At 46.9% G+C, this 18702-nt stretch overlaps 1 protein-coding gene across 1 annotated transcript in view; it reads right to left on the minus strand.

The window, feature by feature from the left end:
- Positions 1–4812: 4812 nt before the first annotated feature.
- USP43 (ubiquitin specific peptidase 43) overlaps positions 4813–18702 on the minus strand; it is a 125445-nt gene continuing 111555 nt past the window's right edge. Inside the window, exons 9-15 of the mRNA XM_054978260.1 lie at positions 17554–17657; positions 11860–11937; positions 10838–10967; positions 9993–10320; positions 9000–9158; positions 6797–6955; positions 4813–6303 (exon numbers count right to left, since the gene is read on the minus strand). Coding sequence (XP_054834235.1) covers positions 5297–6303; positions 6797–6955; positions 9000–9158; positions 9993–10320; positions 10838–10967; positions 11860–11937; positions 17554–17657 — 1965 coding nt within the window. The 3' untranslated portion in view covers positions 4813–5296. The remainder of the gene's footprint in view (positions 6304–6796; positions 6956–8999; positions 9159–9992; positions 10321–10837; positions 10968–11859; positions 11938–17553; positions 17658–18702) is intronic.

Here is an 18702-nt window from a genome sequence, read left to right on the forward strand (position 1 = left end):
CATGAGCCACCCAGATCCAGTTATGTTCTGCACTGGCCATAAGACAGAGTTCTGGGCAGGCTAAACTGCTTTGTTGACAAAAAAACAGTTCACGGAGTCATGGAAGCAGTATCAAGCATGCTCCTTTGGCAGTCAAAGCTTCATTGTCCTCTGGCATTTGCCACCGGCAGATTACCTGGATGGGGCAGCTGTTGCCTAGGTAATATTTGACATCTATTGATAACATCCCTGCTCTGGCCCTACAAAGGCATTTCAAATGCCTGGGCAGGCAGGAGCTGCACATTCAGAAGTTTGTTACCTGAGACCCAGTTCATGTTACAGTTTCCTACAGGTGCATTAATATTTGAATGGATGGACAATATTTGTGCCAGGAGTTCTCAGATTATGAGGTTTATATGAGTATTCATGTACAAGTATGAAATGGTAATGTGAAACAGCCCTGAGCCAATCTGCAAGCAAGAACATTCACAATTCATCCGAGAACTGGTTATACATGCTAGTCATTCAGGTGTCGTGGTTCTCCACCGATGAACAGTAAGCAAAATTTTCAGTGTCCTGGCCAGAAATATTAGTGCACATACCTCGGTACTAAAGATGCCTTCACTCAGATACTTAAGCATCTTCCTGCCATTCCCCCCCCCTTCCTAGCTGGGAACTACAGATGCTGTTGTACACTATTGGCAAGTTTCTGTTTTTTGGTCAATCCATCCAAACAGCCCAGGATAATGTAGCATCACCCTGCCCCAGGCATTTAAGACACATGGAATACGAACATCAAACCTTTCTCCCAGTGTTGCACATGCAGTCATGTACACAGATAAAAACTTGAGGTTTTGGAGGTTCTTCATAATCTATGACCTGGGTGAAAACTTCAGATGTGTGAGACAAACCCCTCTAAACTCTCATGTGGGCTTAATTTCAAAGCCTGATGCCACTTACCTGGATGTTGGAAACAGTCCATGTCAGAGGAGGAGAGTCAGAAGCCTATGGAAACTGTTGGTGCCACTTTCCCCCCATACAACTGCAGTGTGCATGCTGTCTCTGACAGGGTTGCTACAATTTTCTTCTTCTGCAGACAGCAGATAGGTGTCATGTATGTCTGTACCCATTCATCCATGCCAGTTCTGATTCTCATTTTAATGCTTAGTCCAGTTATTGTAAGCATGATCTTAGTGTAACTCAATTTCCTTTTGCTAGTGTTCTAACTGCTTCTCAGGCTTTCACAGGTGGTGATCTGTTGGACTCGTGTTTGTGATCTTGTATTTCCTCTCAGACTATGATATGTCTTTCTCCCTAGCAACACATTGTGGTATCACAAATATGAAAAATGTTCTCACAAAGAAAGAGCGGCAAAAGATTGTTTATAATTGGGAGGGGGAGGGGAAAGTGAACTAGAAAAGGGATGTATCTTTCACATGTTGTCATTCCTGTCAATCTCTACCTGAGCTGCTTAGGCTCTTGTCTTACTCCTAAGCAGACCTATGGACCTGAATATGGAAATGAACTGATTTCTGAATAAAATCAATTTGACTAAGTACTTGTGTCTTACTGCAAATGGGACAGAGATCTGTCTGCTATGTCCTGTCATCCATAGCCTGACAATAGGAAGGTATTGCAAGGGGAATACTCTCGTTATCTGGGAGACATCTAGGCTTATTTACGAGTAAGCGCTGAAGTGTGCTGGATGACCTTGAACCAGTCATGCACTCTCAGCCTAACCTACCTCACAGGGCTATTGTGGGGTTTATAATGTAGGAGAGAACAATGTAAGCCACTTCGGCTCCCCAATGGGCAGACAGGCAAAGTGTAAACGAAGTAAAATAATTTAACTAATTTCCATTACCCAGGACCCATCTAACCTTAGTTCCTGAAGAGCACATAAATTATATTTATCTTCCCCAAATGCATTTCCTGCCTCAGTGTCTCCATCATCCAAACTCCAGTACTAGATTCTTCCCATCATTACTTCATCCTGGTATTCTCTCCCAACAGAGAGAAGAAAATAGGCAAACTTCAGAGTACAGGATGGTCAAGAACATAGCAGTAGGGGAAGACTGCAACTTTAGCAAAAGATGAATTTCTGTCCTTGGAATCACATGCTCTATGTGATACTCTAGCACTGCGCACTTGGAGCTTTGGATTTTGGAGCAGATAAATATGCCTCTTTTACACTCTTGACTGGTTCTCAGCCATAGGTGCAACAGCCAGCCCCTGTGACTGGCCTGACAGATTCTCCATCCAATCAAGGAATGCTCATCCACAGACACGTGGTTTCTTTTTCCTGCATAGTGCTAATTTAAAAATCCCCATTTTTAGGTCCAAAGCTGACCCAGGAACAGCAGTTTTTGCCAACAAACACCTATGCAAATGATTGCTTCATTTTCCATAGATCCAATGCCCCTTCTTCTCCTGCTATTGCCAAGCAGCTTTACATACCCTGACCGGTGGCAATTGTTCCCTGCCTGAAAGTGAGGTTTGGAGCTTGCAGACCACAACTGACCTCCACTCCTTTGGGTGTAACTCCCATTTGGAATGCACTGTTGTTTATTTTAAAAAAATTCACCCCCCCACCTCTCTATATAGATGCAAGGTGGCTGGCTTGTGGCAAGGTACCAACGTCACAGAGGCCTATACTCCAGCTTTTGGCCAACCATTATAATTTATCTCATTCACCTTATACCAGTGATTCCCAAACTTTTGGGGATGATCACAAGTTGGATAGCGCTACATTATACTACACACATACGCATGTTAAAAGTTCTTTTGCATGTGAAAAATTGGGTATTAGGCTGGGCCCCCACCAATCCTCAAGCTCGGAGCTTAGTTCCATGATGCCAAAGTTCCGTGTGAGGGACCCAGGGGGTATTCCAGGCAGCCCGAAAGTACCTTCCTCCCCACCCTCCGTTCCCCAGCACAGACCTTCCTGTCCTCTCTCTGTCTCTTCAGTAGCTGCTCATACATTGAACTCCTCTCTTCAAAGGTGAAGTCATCCGTCTCATACACAAAGCTGCTGACTTTGTTTGCCTGGGAGGACGCCATTGCTTGCTCCTGCTGCAGTTGCTAGGCAATGGCTTAACAAAAGAGCCCCCAGGGAGCAGGAGATTGCTCACTCTGTCCCCCCACCCACTGCAGCAGCCGGCAGAAGGAATGGTCATGGTTAAGGCTGGCCCGGATTAATGAGACCACTCCAAAATCTTATAGGGACCTTTCTCTGGGAATCTGGTGCTCCACTGGAGTGCTGTCTCTGTCTTGACTGTTGTTGGGGCTATATGGAAGCACACCAGAAAGACAGAGACAATGACTGCACAGCCAAGTTAGCAAGGAAAGCTAACCTGATTAATAACATCTGTCCAGAAGCTTTCTACATTGCTATAGAACTGCAGTGAGAGTGCTCAATGTAGTACTTGTGCTCATGTGAGGTTTTAGACCACCACACTGGATTCTGCAAACTGTATCTGCCCACACAGGGTATCACAACAGACTCTGGGAGCAAGCTGCTTCCTCCTCCTGCCTTAGCCTTCTCTCCTCCAGCTCCTTTTTTGCCTCCTACAATCTGTCCACTTTCCTCACCACAGTCACTGATGATTTCCTCACTGCCAAATCCAAATATCTCTGATCTGTCCTTATCCTCCCCAAAGCCTTCAGAACTCCTGATTGCACTCTCCTGCTTGACTTCCTTCACATCTTATGTACATATGTATGCGCTGCCAAGTCATAGACAACTTCTGGTGGCTCCAGCAAGGGGTTTTCAAGGCAAGTGAGAAGGAGAGGTGGTTTGCCATCAGCTTCCTCTGCAGAGTCTTCCTTAGCGGTCTCATATCCGAATATCCAACCCTGGTTAGCTTCCAAGAGCTGACGAGATTGGGCTATACCATGTCGACTTCCCTCACCCTCGCATCTTAGGTTTCCATAATTCTACCCTCAGCTGGTTCTCTTCCTATCTAATTTATGATGAGGGGAGTTCTCCCCCTGGATTCCTGCAGTCCTAGAGGTACCTCAAAGACCTCTTCATGGGCCTCTGTTATTCCCCCCGTCATGGAAACGCACTGGGTGACCTTGGTCCAATCAGATGTACTCAGTCTAATTTGCCCACATGGTTGTGGTGAGGATAAAATGGAGGAGAAAACAATGTAAGCCGCTTTGGGTGCACAATGGGGAGAAAGGTGGGGTATAAAGGAACCGAATAAACAAATATTCTCCCTCTACTTATAATCCATGGGTGCCCACAAATAAAACATGCAGTGCAGATTTGGGGTGTGGTCCAAGGAGCAAAACTTCTGGACCATGGATCACCGAAGTACATTGGAGGTGGACAATACCCTCAAAGGCATCTGTGCAGAGGTTCCTAAAGGCCGGGGGAATACCAAATGACAGAAGGAAGCATGTTGCTGAGGTGGCTCACAAAGCAGCTTGGAAATGCCAGAGGGCACAGAAGCTTCATACTCTTTGGGAAAGCATATACAGGCAGGTCTGGTTATTCAGGTGCAGAGGACTATACAAGGTGGAGTCACAAGCAGGAAACCGTGATGAAAGCACTCAAAAGCGTGTTGTCCTCCAATGAGGAGGGCATCGTTCTGATCACTGCTGGTATGCAAGAAGAAACTGCAGGAAGTGGGCAAGGAGGACTCCACAATCCCTTTGCCTCTGTAGATTTTTAACCTTAATGGCTTCCAGAAGAATGTTGCGGCCTTCTCTTCTTTCAGCCAGTCAGATCACAAGAACAAAACTGTTCCATCCCTTTGACGGAACATTCCAGTCAAGAGAGATCTGCCCATTTCCCACCTTGATTCCCAAAATCATAGAGGCCCACCAAGCATTTGAGACATTTTTAATAACAAATAAATCTGTAAAACCCGATGGTCTGCAGAAAATAGAAAAGTCAGGATTATTGCATAGAGCAATGTTTATATTTTCCCTCCTATTATTCCCTTCCCCACAACCAGATACCAAAATAATCGCTGTCATACAACAGCACATCAGTAAAACTATTTCTCATTATAGAATAAATACTTTAACTCTAAGACTCTCTGTATGACTTCTCTCTCTCTCTCTCTCTCTCTCTCATTCTAATCCCATAGTCCACAAGGTCCCTGTTTCACTTTTGTTCCCTGGCAAGGCAAAAATGTCACTCAGCACCCATTGAATATGAAGGCTCTTGTGAGAAGCCTCTTCCCCTTGAGGCAAGCACCACCCAAGTCTCCCAGCAACTGACAGATCTTACCCCAAGGCCCTGAGACCCTATAAGCACCCAGGATTGGCACTCTTGTGGTACTTCCAGCCACAACCGCAGGCCAGTTCAGAAGCTGGATTCTGGTACAGCTATCCTCCTGCCCAGGGATGCTGTGTGATACCTTGACCGTTGCAGGGTGCCACAGGAAGGTTGTGTGTAACCCTGCAAAGGGACACTATTGTTTGTTTTACCGAGGGAGGTTGACCTGCTCAAGATCCAGTCACTCTTCCCTTTGCTGCTGCAGGAGCTCTGGGCCCGCTTGATGTCCAACTCAGAACGGCAAATCCGCCCATTGGGCAGCCCTTCCGTTGAGCTGCGGCCTAGTGCGCTGCTTGCCCTGCTCCCCATGATGGAATTCAAAGTGCCATTGGGTAGCGATGCCTGGGAGGAGCCCACGGTCTGTGTTAATGTGCCATGTCTGTCAGACTCAGTGTGTCGCTTGGGGTCCCTTCGAAGGAAGCCCGCCTTGAAGACAGCCAGCTTCCCCTCTGGCTGTCTCTCGCCCTCAGACTCCCTGTCCCTGTCCTTTTGGTCTTGGGTTCCTCTGCTCTTGGATTGATAGCTGGATTGGGGCACGTTTGTCCCACTGCGCATGGTCCCATTGATGCTTGCTTTGCCCTTGGGTTCCTCATCTTTTGCCGGAGTTACTGCACTGAGAGAAAGCACCAGTTTCTTGGGTGTCCGTGGCTGCTCGCTTACATCCTCCTTTGGCTTCCCCGCCCTCTTCAGGGTGCTGGTGTTTTCCACAGCAGCAGATACTTTGCTAGTCTTCTCAATGGTTCCCATTCCTGTTAGAACAGGGTTCAGCTTGGCTTTGGTGACCGATGGCCCACTGTCTTCCCCTTCCTTTGTCATAAGAGGAACAATGGATTCATTCGTGAATCGAGGTCTGCGGCCAGACTCCAAGTACTCAACCAGCTCCCCAGAGGGCTCCACTGGCCACTCTTTGGAGTTGAAGGACCAACGTAAGGGCAAGGGCTTGGGGACTCCCAGTTTGGCCTTGTTGGGGGAAGCTTTCAGGCTGACACTTCTTCCCTGGACACCTCGCACAAGGGGCCGTGAATCAAAGCCACCTGGAAACAAAAGCAAAGAAGGTTAGTAAGAGATCCAAGGTTTCTCAAGAAGTCAGTGGAGCCAACACACACTCCCAAGGAGAATGTGAAAGTTTGATCTACCAGAAGGACCACCTGTGCCAGTGGAAGGCCAAAGCAAAGAGCTGGTGGCTGAGAATGAGGACACCTTGGAAGCATCTGACCTGGGCACTGTGCAGTGGAGCCCAGTGAAAAGTGTACTGGACGGAGATGCAGGGGACAGAGAACTGATGCTGAACTTGTGTGGCTTGATGCACTTAGCTGCTAATCTGACATTCAAAGACAGAGGCAGTTAATTAAAACAAAGGGAGTAGCTCAGAGTCTTACAGTGGTCTCAAAACTGTATCCCACCCAGTGGCCAGCCAAAAGCCAGGGTCCTGTTCCAGCGGATGGAACGTGATGGATTTTGTGCTTAAATGGCTCTGTGTACACAGATGGTTGTATATGTAGCAATTAAAAAGTGGAGAGTAAGCACCTTTCTCATGCATGATGCCAGGGCTGGAAAGGGAAGGTGAGTCAGGCATTTTTGACAGAGACGGATACGTAGCAGAGCTCCGGGACACCAGGCTCTCTCGGTTGTTGCTTCCCCCAAGTCGGGCCAGCCAGTGTTCAGAAATGGAGGAGCTAGTGGAACCTGCAGAGGAAATCCACAGAGTAAAAGTGTGGTGAGAGCCTTTCCCAGGGACTCTGTAACTGTATTGGTGTTGAGCTGTATCAGTGTTAAGAAGGACCACCTACTCTCTTATGAACCTACCCAACCACTACGGTCATCTTCCAAGACCCTGCTCCAGGTGCCCCTGCCTTCTGAATTAGGTGAGTGGCAACCCAAGAGAGGACCTTCTCAGGTATGGCACCAAAACACTGGAACTTCCGCCTTCTGTGGTTATCTTCCGCCCACAGGCAAATATCTGTTTCATTAAGCATTCCCTCAGTGATCCCTTCTTCCTGCCCGATGTTTTAATTGTTTTTATGTTTTTGTAGGTGTGTTTTAGCTTCGGTTTCAATGTTGTGTTTTTGTTGGTTTTAAAGGTCTTTAAGATGTAATTTTATTTGTATGTTTTTAATTTGTTAGCCACCTGGGTGGCTGTTATGAAGGCAGAAAGGTAGGGTACATGTTTTGTAAACAAATTTTGTCAATAACGGTGGGCTGCAATTCTGAGTTCCTTGATCATATCTGCTCCTGGGCACTGTTGAGTACGTGTCTATGAGCTCTTATTGAGTTACCTGTATGAATGTCAAACAGCCTGGAAGCCTGAATGCCCAATAGCAAACCCAGCAGAATTACTTGCTTCTTGCATGAACAGCAAACTTTCAGACACCACTGAGACCAAGCTAAGGGTTGGCAGCCACTGATTCTCAACTGGGATCTTCATTCCCTACTTAGCCACTACCCCCACCATCCAGGGCTGTGGTGGGGAGCGAGGAAGGTTCCCGCAAAATGTTACAAAAAGTCCTCATGCTAATAAGTGCCCTTGGATTTCCTTGGTGCAGAGTTTGATGATAGATTTTGCTGTTCAAACCCTTGATAATCTCTGCTGCATTCTTGACCAGGTTTTGAAGAGGAAAGCCTACATCAGGACACCATCGTCCCAGTGATGCCTAAATCAATGCCAACCAGCATGCTGAATAATCCTATTTAATTAGTCCCAGTTGTGTGCTTTGGCATAAGTTTGTAATTAGGAAACTCAGTGCTGGCCTGTTGGGCTCAGGATGGGGTTTTTTTTCCTCTTAAGGTTTTGGCTGTCTTCCTCTTTCCTATAAGAAACTGGAGATGACCCTAAGCAAGGATGAGATTTAGACGAGGTTCAGTGCAAAAGAATATTCTCCAGAATCAGCTTGGCACTGGGCTGAATTTATATGCAGAGGAGCAAAAGATCAGTGTGCTTAGGACTGGAAGCAATATCACGCAGAAAGCCAGTGTGATACAGTGGAGAGAGTACTGAGCTCAGACAGGAAGTTGACCTTGAGCCCGCCGCAATCTCTCAGCCTAACCCACCTCATGGGAAATCCCCGGCGCACACTACCATGAGGTCTTTAGAAGGGCAGGATACAAATGTGGTAATTAGTATTGTTAATATAATTGGCTGTCAAATGGGTTGGTGAACTTGGATGTTTTCAGCCTCCTCTTACAGCATCTGGCATTTATTTACTCAACTCATACTTTGTCCTATACTGTTAGGCAAATTGGTCTTTCTTGTTATTTGTGGTGCTCAGGGGTGAAGAGGGAGAGTTAAAATGGCCCAGGAGGAAGCCAAGCTGAGCAGCCTTACGGTTGCAAGCCAACTACTGGCAGCAGGAGAACTGCTTAACTGGCGAGCGGATACTGAGCACTGTGACTGCTGAAGGGTCTGAGCCAAGAGGCTCCTACAGCACCAGCAGAGCTGATGGGGTTTCGCTCTCCTTCCTCCTGGCTGCCAGTGGCCCTCCAGGGACTTTCCCTGTAAGTTAAGTGGCCAGCCTGCCCTAGTGACACTTACAAGCCAAGTATGACTGGACGGGTTTTGCACATCCTGTTCAACCCTCTCTATAGGTGAGTCTGCAGATGGTTTGAATTTTAACACACAGAAAACAATGCCTCCCTGACTAGCGATGAGTTGCAATGGAGAAGGCCTGTTCTGCAAACATTTTTGCCTTCTCCCCAATGCCATATTCTGCCCATCTCCATCACCCCAACCAACCTCTAACAGAGCTTCCCCCAGACCAGCCTGCAGTCACACTGCGTCTCTGGTAGAAGAGGATGTAGGCACCGCGCGTGCTGACTTCATCCTCCAGGAGTGGCTCCACGGTGCTGTCATCGTAGCTGTACCAGTGACCATCCAAGACATTGCGGCAGTAGGCTGAGGACAGAGTGAGCGCCGCATTAGCAGGGTCTGAAGCATGTGCAGGGTACTGGCAGGTAACAACTGAGCTCTCCCACACACAGTGGTCTGGTACTGCTGGGAGAGTCCAAGCAACCTCATCCATGTCTTGGAAATGGAGAACTACCGATATATTGAGTTTATACTGGAGTGTCAGTGCAGGAGGAGGGAAGTTCACAAGCACGTACAATAGTTTTCTAGTATGGAGTCAGTCAGGCCAAGCCAGTAGGTTAAACATTCTTTCTTGTGTTGGCATCCAGAGTTGGAGCTTCTTACTCCCCTCCAAACCTGCATAAGTACCGCATTTGATGCCAGCGACACAATCCAGCACCCTATAAATCGCGAATTTAATGTTTTAAATAAAGTGTCCTGCTCCTTTAGCTTTGGAGCTAAGGCTGACTTTCAAAAGCAAGGAAAGGGCTGATATGGGTTTCTAGAGGGTGAAGGGTGGGGCTTTAGTGTTCTGAATATATCCCTGTCCTATTTCCTCTTCTACCGCCCCACTACAACCATTATTTAGCAGAAGCAGAAGAAACTATGTAAAATAAACAAGCATTTGCGCAGTCACCTACTTTCCCTAATTTATTCAGCTTGCAAAATCAGTAACTCCCAGGTGTGAAATTTGGATTCCATCCCTACACCACTCCCTTAGCCTGGGCACAGCCCTGCTCAAATGAAAGTACTAATTCTAGCATTCAACAACAGCCAGTGAGTACGCAGTGCTCACTCCAGATTTGGGTGAACTCATCCCTTTAAGTACCACTTGCTCAGTGATTTGCTTGCTCCTGAAGTGCCCGCCTCCAGCATACACACCTGTATAATGCCCGCCCTGCAGGCTGCCATGGTGATTGCAGACCGCATAGAGGTCGTAGAGGAAGTTAGACGGACAGCTTTCTGAGTTGATGTGCTTCCAGGGCCCCCATTTGCTGCCACGACTGCGCTTGGCCACATGGGGAGCCATGTCAAGCCCACGCAGAGGGAAGTGCACAAGCGTGGTAAGCTTATGGCGCTGTTCACCCACTTGCCGGAAGCGTTTCAGGTGGACGACAAGGATATCAGGAAGTGTCCACAGGCTGAGTTTCACAGTGCCTTGTTGAAGCACCTGGCAGTGGGGGCAGCGCCAGGCATCATCTGGGGCCAGCTGTAAAGAAAGAGACAGTCTAGCCACAAGCGGTTTTGTAAGGTTTAGACACTGGAACAGCCCCAGCAATCACTTGAATGAGAGGGATGCAGTATTGCAGTCAATGCCCACCTCTTCCAGAACCCCAGTGGTGGGACTCTAATATGGAGAACCGGGTTTCATTCCCCACTCCTCCACTTGAAGCCAGCTGGATGACCTTGGGTCAGTCACAGCGCTTCCAGAGCTCTCGCAGTCTCACCCAGTTCACAGGGTGATTGTCATGAGGATAACAACACACTTTGCAAACTGCTCTGAGTGTGGCATTAAGTTGTCTTGAAGATGGTACATAAATTGAGTGCTGTTGTTACTATTATTAATAAACAGAGGATACCTCTAAGTGAGAGAGTATGGGACAATCCAAATGGCACTTCTCTTCAGGAAGCAAGTTGCTTTGGGATCCACCAGCCAACAGGGATCTACCTGCTGTAGCTATTTCCACCTGCATCCCAACATACCAAGGGGCCTGGTCCAGGGATACCTGTTCCTCCTTGGTGTAAAGCTGGAAGCACTCGTCCAGAGTGCAACTGTGCTGCTGTTGATGGAGCTGCTGCTTCTGCCTCACACTTTCTGCATCTTCAACCACTTCCTCCTGGATGTTGCCAAACAAACTGCAAAATTACAGATGAGCATGTCAGTGGTGATTGTTATGGACAGGCATTTGGCTTCAGAGCAGAGTGGAGCTCCTTCCCAGAGCTGCATTAACTCTGAAAATTCTCAAGCAGTGGCCTAAGGATTGCCTGATGAAACTCCAATGCCACTGAGACCTACAGCTCCCTAGCCCTAGCCCAGGTCCGACAAAGAATCCATGTAGAAGACAATGCTATTCTGGGTAACAGGGCAGTTTCAAGGTGAGTGGGGATTTGCACAGCTTTCACCCACCTAGGAGAGCTTGCATCCACTTTCCTTTGAAAGTTAAGTTTCTTACGAAGCTTCAAATTGTACCTTCTTCAAATTCCAAACTGAGCCCCACTGCAGCCCCAGACACTGTATCACCAGTTCACTCAAGGAGCGGATGTGAAGATAAAACTTGTCTTTGAATGTACCATTTTAGAAAACCAGTAGTAGACTGCATAACTGAACGTACGCATTCTTTAAAAACATAGATAACTATTTATAACATCATGGGGTAGCATTCACCTGTGCTATTCCTCCAGCTGCAGTCTAAGAAGTTTTCCTTCCACATCTGTGTGAAGCTGGCCTACATGGTGGAGCTCAGATTGGGCATTTTGATAATGAGACCACTGGAAAATCAGTGGTGATCAGAGGCAGAGAGAGGCTGAGTGGAGTAAAGTGCACAGGGCCACATTCCATCCAACTCTTTGAGTTCCTACCATGAGGTACAAAACACATAGTATGTATTGCCGGCTCAAAGCTATTTAATATGCATCGGTAGTTAAGAAAAACGTCTACACTGAAAGCTTGGAGGCCACTCCTCTGCCTCTAGTTGCTGACCAGGGAGATGAGCTATGATCTGCTTTTTCAAGAGCCACACACACTCACCTTTCTTTGGTGTTCACATCCCATTCAACCACCAGCTTCACATGAGTGGGACCGCCTGGACCACCAAGCTGTAGTGCTCTATGGGAAGAGTGGGAGAGAAAAAATGATGCTATTAGTTATGCATGGTGATGGTGATAGTGGGGGCAACCCATGCTCTGGGAAGTAACCTATCATGTTATGGTTCACAGACTGATGTAAGCGACATGATCGTGTCTGTCTGGCATCAACACAAAGAGAACAGAGAAGCTTAGCAGCTGCGGAAGAACCCAAGTCAAAAAGCATGATCTCAACAGACAGCTAAATCTGAAGCATAAAATCCCTCAGGCTTAGAGGGTCCAATAAGTAGCCATACAAGAAAGACCACCTTTTCTTGCCAGACTTCCCCCTGTTCATGCATATACACAGTTTCAATGGATACCACAAGGGTCTGCAGGCAGCTGTTATTGTTATTGTCCTTCCCCTTGACCATCCATGCCAAGTCTCTATCATTTGTAGGACTTCACTGTATACTTGCTGCCATTCCACTTAGCAAAATAGCTGACCTCAGTGGACCATCTACGGCTGACCTGCTCTGAATGATGTACACTGCAGCTTATCCTGATAGCCCTTGTGAAGGCCAGAAAACAGCCATGCAATTGGTCTAAGCAAGGGAAAACATGTAATAGTGGGAAACACTGCATATGTATTCTACCACAAAAGAGAATGCAGCTTGAGCCTGTGGCACCTTTGCATGGGCAGTTCATGAGTCCCACCTCTAGGTCAATACATTGCAAAATCATTGTACAAAATTTATACCCTACCTTTCTACACTCACAAGGGCCACCAAAGTGACTAACAAATTTAAAATATACATACATAAACTCACAACTTAAAAAACATTAGAACCAACAAAAAATATACCACTAAAACAGTTAAAACTAGAGCTAAAATACATACAACAACATAAAAACGACAATTAAAACACTGGGCAGGAAGGAGGGTTCACTGAGGAAATGTCAAACGAAACAAAAGAGTCTTCACCCACTGGTGGATGATGGCAACAGAAGGGAACAGGCAAGTCTCTTGAAGCAGCGCCTTGGAAGATGACCACAGTGGTCAAGTAGGTACATAAGAGAGTAGGCAGGTATGCTGATCCCAAACCATATAGAGCTTTAAAGGTGAACATGAGCACCTTGAATTGTGCCTGGAAACAGACTGGGAGCCAGTGTAGATGGGCCAAGACTAGAGTGGTATGTTCCCTGTGACCCACTCCAGACAACACCCTGGTTGCAGCATTCTGCACCAACTGAAGTTTCCAAACATTTTTCAAGGGCAGCCCCATGTACAGTGCACTACAGTAATCTACTCTAGATGTAACCAGGGCATGCACCACAGTGACCATCTTGGTCTTTTGAATCTTTTTTCTGGGGAGGACTGGAGGAAGGCACAAGTTCAGCTGCCATGCTAAGAATGAGGTAACCAAAGGGAAATCCGGAAAACGAGAGGTTGATTTTGCTCCTCTGTCAACAGGCCACAGCCAAAGGGTCAGAGGTTGGATTTCTTGCCAGCATTCAATAGCCAGAGGCACAAATAGTTTGTGGGTTGCTGGACAAAGCAGAAACGTGCAAAGTCCCAAATGTATCCAGCAGGGGGCAGGCTCCTCCCACAGAAGCTGAACATGTCTCCCCTCCTTTTAGAAACCTTATATGGGGGACACAGGTTGCACATGCTGGTGGCAGCCAGGTATAACTCATTTTCTTCTTCTTCTCTGAATCAAGATGTTAGGAAGCCATTTGGAGATCAGAATTTGTTTACTGGGGCATAATCAAACAAGAGGGTTGATCCATCAAGGGAAGGAAGAGTAAAAAAAAAGGGGGGGGCTCCCTTTCTGCCACTGCAATTGCCACACGCAGTCTGTGGTTCTGCAGCAGTCTTGTTTCTGAACAGCCTCCAGCTCCAACCTGCCTCAGAGGCATTGAGCCAGGAATCCTCTCCCACTTCCAGGATCCTACTAAGGATTTCCCCATTCCCAAGTCTTATTCCACTATCACCTGTTACCATGTAAGAAATATGGAGACAGACCCTGATAAGCATTTAATGACAACATGGGGATAGGCTTATTCACAAGACACACTGAAGTCAAACAAGAAAGTAAACCTTATCCTTGCGGACCAGCTTTTGGGTCAAGTCTCCCATCCTAGGCAGAACCGAGAGTGTTTTCTGATCGTTACTCCATGTGATTATCTGCCTGCAGCTCAAGAGGGGTTGTGGTGAAGGAAGGCAGAGAAGAAGTGCCGTGTGCTAGCCCACCCTCAAGAGGGAAGAACTGATGGGGAGGGGGCAAGGCAAGACTTGTGCAGATTCTGCGGAAGGTTGTAATACAGACACATTTTTACGCAAGCACACATCCCAGCTTTTAAATACGAAGACTCGCACGCTGAATGGTTTTTGTCTGTGCGGGACCAGTTCCATCATTTGACCTGGAAGTTCTTGGGGTTCTGTTTCAGCAAAGCTCCATTATAACTCATCCCTCTAACCTAAGGACACCAGAAGAGCCCTGCTGGATCAGAGCGACAGCTCAACCACCCTTTTTTCCCCCACAGCCAGATTCTTCTGGGAAACCATCTCACACTGCATGTCCCCAATGGTATTCAAAGGCATAAAAACCTCTCCATGTGCTTTCAGTGCTTGGAACAGGTGAACTAAATGAACGGTTGCATTTGAGCATGTGGTGCACGGTGCATAACACATGTAGAACTAAAAATATGGAGTTAAAAGAATACGATTTCAGCCAGGAGTGACGGCTCTGTGGCTCTGTGGAGTGTTTAAGGCAAGGCTCCTCTCATGTGACACACTTGTCCGGCTTTAGAACACCTCTTCCCTGGCACAGGATCATGCTACACGGTCCTCAGTGTTCATTCTTCCCACTGGGCTGTTCATTCACAAGGCTCTGGCATCTCTGGGATCCCCAACAGTAGCTGCAAACTCCTTGAAGCTGGAGCATACTTCCACCATTGAGTGTTTGAGGCAGGAAGCTTCTTATGAGTATATCTAGCCACAGTCTCACTCACTGGCAGCCTGCGGGCCAGAACTAGGCACAATCAGCATTGTTCTCAAGGACTGGCAGAAGAGCCAACAATGCACTCAGGCCCCAGTGTGGTGTAGTGGTCACGGCGTCAGACTAGAAATGAGGTCTGGGTTCAGATGTCTGCCAGGTCATGGAAGCTTGCTGGGTGACCTTTGACCAGTCCGTTTCTCTCAGCCTAACCTACCTCACAGGGTTATTGTGAAGATAAAACAGGGAAGGAGCAAACTATGTACAGCTGTCTGAGCCCCATGGAGGAAAAGCAGGATAAAAAACATAGTAATACATTTTGAAGTTCAGGGTCAAAAATGAACTTTCCTTGTGCATCCCTACAACAGGTACCTTCCCCATGTGGTGGACTTCTCACACAACGAAGGCTACAGGTGGACCCACATGGAAATGCCCACGTGGTGTACAGAGGAACTGTTAGATGGTGTGCACAGGAGGAATATTAAGCTGGGGTTTCTGTTCCTTCCTCCCCAAAAGCCTCTCTGCTTTCTGCAGCTTGCTCCCTAGCCATGCACCAAATGTCCCAATGGGCATCCCCATTATAGCCCCTGGACCAAGCAGCAACAAAATTACCAAGCACTGTGGCACAATGACAGCCGCTGATTCAATCTCTGCTTCCTGGGGACATTATCTGAGCTAACATTATCTTTGACTAGAATCCAGCTAGCAGCGGTAAGACATCAATAATTCATTGGCCCCTCTGTGAGTGTTCGACAGCAACGTGCATCCGGCTGTACACGTCGCACCAGCAACAGCGCCGCTGCTAAAGATCGCCAAGCACAGTGCATAGCTATGATGGAGAGAGGGGAGGGAGTGTATGCTCAAGGATCACTGCATGTCAAAACTACTGCTTAAAAGGAGAAGAGCTGGTGTTTGGGACGTGCCCGCTTCTTAGTGTATAAACAACTGGGTATCCCTGCATCTCTACCTGCTCTGTTTGTCCTATCTATCCAGTATGGATAAGGGAGCTTCAGCTGCAATCCCCCTTTGACTATCCAGGCCAAGAGGGAACCAGCAGGAAAGTGCCACATTGGTAACAACACCTTAAGGTTAAAATACCTTAAGATGACTTTGTGATCGGCTGACTATGGGAACTTCATGTAGCGCGTTCCAAGTATAGTACTTCCTTGCTGCACCCCATCTGCTCTGCTGTCTGATCAGGGCACCTGAATGACAACAGCCAATACAGAAGGCCGGTGAAGCTGATGTGCCACAATCACCACTCAGGTAGCTGTAACTGGACCTCACCTGAAGTGCCCGACTCTTACTTTCACACACGTTGAATAATACACTTTCAATGCACTTTAGCAATCATTTGCAAGTGGGCTTTTCTTTTTCACCCAGGCAACTCCAGTTGCTAAAGTGCATTATCCAATGTGTGTGAAAACAGCCTGAGTCCTGGCAAGGAGGTAACAGATCAAGGAAGGATGTTTTTGGCCATTGCATTACTGGAAAAGACGTTATCCTTTGTTCCACACTGCTGAGGATGCAGGGAGCTGCAAAATGTACTAAATTAAAGGGAAATCTAATTAAATGTGTCTGGCAGACAGGATGGGAACTGGAACACCCAATCCTGCAGCAACTGTCGGTGCCTGAGTTGGAGGAGCTGGTTCTAAGAGAATTTTCCAGGAGGAAACTGAAGGATGAGGCAAACACTGGCCAGTGTATACGCCCAGCAGAATGGCACTGCTTTTTATATGACAGTCCTGATGCTGGTTTTGACCTAGAAACTCTCAAAGGCCTGGGCATGGCCTACCTAAGAAAGAGCTTCCATCTTTACATCCCAGCATCTTGTATCAATTGAAGGCACTCTCAAGATTTCTGCACTCATAACCACCACCAACACCCCCCTCCACACACACCACACACCACACACATGCACACTACCTGCAGTGAGACTGGGAGCAGAGTTCGAGCTGCAGTGTCAAGGAAATCCCCCATTCCCCTTCATGCTAGAACTGTTTGTTCAACTTTTACATTTGATGCTTGGTGGGGTGAGAGAGGAGTATAAGGCTTGCTCCCTATCTCAGCACATTCCCAGAAGCATCATGTGAACAGGCCTTTGTATTAACACCACTTTAGAAAATCACGTGCCTATATTGAGTAGTTACCCCGTAATTGCAGATAACTCTCCACCTCTCAATATTTGCTATGTACCAAGCTGAGAATCTTCTGCATGCATTGCAATGGTCTGCTCATTTTGGCTTATGCTTGGGAGTCAAGGCCAGCAGAGGAATGGGCTTTTAACATGCTGAATTTTTATGTCTTAACTGAATATGACCACTAAGCACATGCAAATTACTTACTCACTCAGAGGGTAATCCTCTGGGGTTGGGAAGCCTAAGAGTCTTAACTAAATTTGATTAATAATTATCAGAACACTCTCACTCCTCAATAATATAGAGAGATCAGGGGCCTCTTCTTGATACCTGTGCAAGATGAGGAAGAACATACGTTTTTGAGCAAGTCAGAGATGGAGTCGCTTAGAAAGCAGGACACCCAATCGGCAAAGGAATGTGCTCTAGTTGTGATCCTCAGCCCTCTCTGCTATTTGGATATGTACCTGTCTAGCTGTGCCTTTGTATTTTCCTGTCTAGCTGTGCCTTTGTATTTTCTCTTACCTGTCCACAGCTGGATGGTAAAGAGGCCAGCTGTCCTGTGGTGAGAGATAACCGCACATTGCAGAGCTTCCAACCACTCGTACCCGGAACAGGCTCCCCGTAGCCTGAAAATACAAATTGAAATAAAAAGGAAGGCCAAGGATTTCACGTCCTCCTATCCCTGTGGAAGATAGTTTTAGAAATCAGGGGCTTAGGAGGAAGCAGGCAAGCTCTGAGAGAGAATCAAGGAGCCAGCTGCCTCTTGGTTAATCTTTGTGTCAGATAGCCTTCAGGGAGCAAAGCACATTGTCTCTGGCAAATAATTCATTATCTTACAATGGTCCAGTTAACAACATTTCCTGTGCAATTGAGCAGCTGCAACCTCTCTTTGGCAACCGCATGGGAAATGTAAGGGCAAGGCCAATAGTGCAGAGAAAGCCAGAAGAAGAAGCACTGATATAGTTCATTTCAAGTAGTCAAAGCACGTGTCTCAGTTACCCTTACCACTCCCAGGCTACTCACCAGCACTGGCAACCCCCCATGTTGCAGATCTGGAATTGAGGCCAAGAATGGTTTTCTAGTGAGTTATGGCTGGGGTGAGATTTGGACTTGGAACTTCTCCATTCAGACTCTTAGCAATTAGGCCAATCATTTCATTCTACAATTTCTTCCAGCCATCCTGATCACAGGGAACGTAGGTGCTTCCAAGTACCTCTCAGTTTATGTATACAATTGCAGGTTAGCAATGGGGCTCAGTTTGTGTATACAATTGCATTTTAGCAATGCGGCTAAGGAAAAGATGAAGCTGTTTGCATATAGAGGAAACTGGGCCCTTTTCACACTACTTATCTACTCCGGGAACGTTGTGAAATATCGTGCAAAAAATGCGGAAGATAGCGTCTTCTCGCAATCGTTTTGCGCAACATCGCGCAAAACTCACGAGAAGACGCTATCTTCCACTTTTTTGCGCAGTATTTCGCAACGTTCCGGGAGCAGGTAAGTAGTGTGAAAAGGGCCCTGACTATGAGAGAACTGGCCCTCAGACATAATGAAATCCCATCTCTTGGAATGAAATCACAATAAAAGACACTCCACAAGGCTTAAACAGGTATGAAACTAATTCTGAAATACACTGATGCAAAATGTATTTGTGTGCACTGCTTTGTAAAA

Source organism: Eublepharis macularius, chromosome 4 (genome assembly GCF_028583425.1).
Source record: "Eublepharis macularius isolate TG4126 chromosome 4, MPM_Emac_v1.0, whole genome shotgun sequence".
NCBI classification, from domain to species: Eukaryota; Metazoa; Chordata; class Lepidosauria; order Squamata; family Eublepharidae; genus Eublepharis; species Eublepharis macularius.